The 2,538-nt window shown below is 54.8% G+C and overlaps 1 protein-coding gene across 1 annotated transcript; it reads left to right on the top strand.

The window, feature by feature from the left end:
- Positions 1-67: 67 nt before the first annotated feature.
- Positions 68-2,122, top strand: LOC114901133 (cytochrome P450 4A24-like; the record flags this gene model as incomplete). Its single annotated transcript, XM_029232863.1, has 5 exons — positions 68-455; positions 538-728; positions 814-947; positions 1,846-1,910; positions 2,047-2,122. Coding segments are annotated over exons 1-5 (559 nt in total), but the record flags the coding sequence as incomplete, so codon positions are not given.
- Between the last annotated feature and the right edge of the window lie 416 nt (positions 2,123-2,538).

Genomic DNA, 2,538 nt, shown 5'->3' with positions numbered 1-2,538 from the left:
CACACCCACACTGGGTACTTCCCTGGTGCAGGGGTTGGGAACCGAGACGTCAGGGTGTCAGGTGAGGTGCAGGGAGATACATGTGTCACCACGTTGCTGACGGTGGAATGAGACCCCCTCCCAGCATCATTCAGGCAGAGCCTCCGTGGGCTGTGCTATTGAGGGGATTCCCGACCTGGATCAGACGATGCTGGAGCTCTCTGCCCTGACATGTGCGCCCATTCCCACCCTCGTCCTCATCCACCTGGTACCCAGATTGGGCCTGAGGGGCAGATAGGGCTACGGTGGGTGCTGCATGTGGTTCCCCAGAGCCCTCAGCTCTGCCTGGGAACCACTGTTCTGGGACAGATGGAGTGATCAAGATGAGGAAGGCTCACCTGCAGAAGGAGGGAGAGCTGGAGAAGGTGAGGAGCAAGAGGCACCTGGATTTCCTGGACATCCTCCTCTTCGCCAGAGTGAGTGTGGGCAGGAGAGGCCTGAGGCTTTGCCCAGAAGCACAGAGGAAGGGCAGACCCTGCACTCCCCCTGCCTCCGCAGATGGAGAATGGGAGCAGCTTGTCTGACAGGGAGCTCCGTGCCGAAGTGGACACATTCATGTTCGAGGGTCACGACACCACAGCCAGTGACATCTCCTGGACCCTCTATGCTCTGGCCTCCCACCCTGAGCATCAGCAGAGGTGCCGGGAAGAGATCCAGAGCCTCCTGGGGGATGGCACCTCCATCACCTGGTCAGTGCCCAACAGGTGGGAGAACCTTGCCCCTCCGCGAGTGGAGGACCCCTGGTTGCCTGCCCTTAGATGGGCTTCCTTTCAGGGACCACCTGGACAAGATGCCCTACACCACCATGTGCATCAAGGAGGCACTGCGACTCTATCCACCAGTGCCATTCATTGGCAGAGATATGAGCAAGCCCATCACCTTCCCTGATGGACGCTCCTTACCTGCAGGTATGAACTTCACCACACCCACTAAACTAAGCACTCTGCATGACCACGTGGGAGATCAGAAATCCACATGTGCTTTCCAGCCCCGGGATGCTCTGTCTGATGTTTCTGCCTCAAGATAATTAATATTTCCTCTGCAGTTTGGACGTTTTGTAAAACGCCTGACACAGGAGTTGAACCAATGAGAGCTCAATAAGCAAATGCTAGCCCTTGAATGTGGTCTTCTAATGAAGCCCTATAATTCTAATTCCTTGAGACGTGAAGGCTTAAGAGAAAAGCAGAAGTAAGCAAGGGGAGATGTGGTTCTTTCCATATGGGGTCTATGTAAACGAGGGAGTTCAGGGAGTGCACTGTCATGGGTCAGATGGTCCAGTCTCTGGGGAGACCTCAGGTGGATGGCCGAGAGCCGCTGATGACCAGGTCTGACAGCCCTGCCACGGTTGGAAGCTACCCAATGGCTCACCTCCCAGTGGGTCTGAATCCCAGCCCTGCCACCTCCTAGCTGTGGGATCACAGACACATCTCTCAACCTCTTGGAGGCCCAGGTGCCTCATCTGCACGTGGGGATAGGAGTGCCTTCCCTGAGGGCTGCTGAGAGGATTAGATGAGTTAATGCACAGCCCCAAGGGCTCACGATGCCACCTGATAACTGTGAGCTTTCATGTGAGGCGATCCTCATACTAAGCCTCCAGTTCTTTTCCTTCTCAGTCCTGCCCATGGTGACCTGCTCCTAATCTGTGCTCATGTGCGTTGTCACCTCCAGCCCACCTGTCTTGCAAGAGCACCATTTCATTCAGAGTGATGGAGGGTAGCTCTCATGGCGGCTCCTGGGCCTTTTGTGCACATTGCCCCTGTTGCCATGGGTACCATCAATCTTCTCTCTCTCCTCCCTGCCCCACAGGTATCCCACTCTCCCTCTCCTTTTATGGGCTTCACCACAGCCCGAAGGTGTGGCCGAAACCAGGGGTATGATGGAGGAGGGGATGGGATGCTCTCTCCAGACCAGCACCTTCCCTGCTACCCCTCGGGGATTCTTGTCCCCTGGTGGATTGGTGCAAGGAGCTTGACCCCAACTGTCCTGGCCCCGGTGCTCTCTCTGCAGGTGTTTGACCCATCCCGGTTTGCACCGGTTCTGATAGACACAGCCATGCTTTCCTGCCCTTCTCAGAAGGATCCAGGTGAGGCCTTCTGTACCTGGGGCAGCTGGGTGTCACTGGTGCTACCTGATGTGTGTGACTGTCTACATTCATATGTGGTGTGTGCAGTTATGTCCCTGTATGTTGGCGTGTTGAGAAGGAGGCGTGTGTCCCCATGTACAAGAAGGCCTTCAGGGCACACCACGGAGTCCTTGACCTCCTGACTTCCGCAACGATCAGCCACATTGCCATGGCCGTGGCCGCTCCAAAGTATTCCAGGGTTTTCCTCACTTTAGGAGTATGACTTTTCAGCTTTAGAATTTTTCATGAAAGGTAAACTTCAGATGTTTGCTTTCCACAATTATCAGTCATCTTTAAAGATGGTTTTCTTTCTTTACACATTCCTTGTCCAGCCCACTGCCTTTTCTACTTAATTCAACAATCCACCTCTGACTGTA

Source organism: Monodon monoceros, unplaced genomic scaffold (genome assembly GCF_005190385.1).
Source record: "Monodon monoceros isolate NGI ecotype Baffin Bay Population unplaced genomic scaffold, NGI_Narwhal_1 Contig3045_ctg1, whole genome shotgun sequence".
In the NCBI taxonomy this organism is placed as follows: domain Eukaryota; kingdom Metazoa; phylum Chordata; class Mammalia; order Artiodactyla; family Monodontidae; genus Monodon; species Monodon monoceros.
Note: the sequence above shows the minus strand (reverse complement) of the source record. Positions and strands in the feature narration are given on the sequence as shown.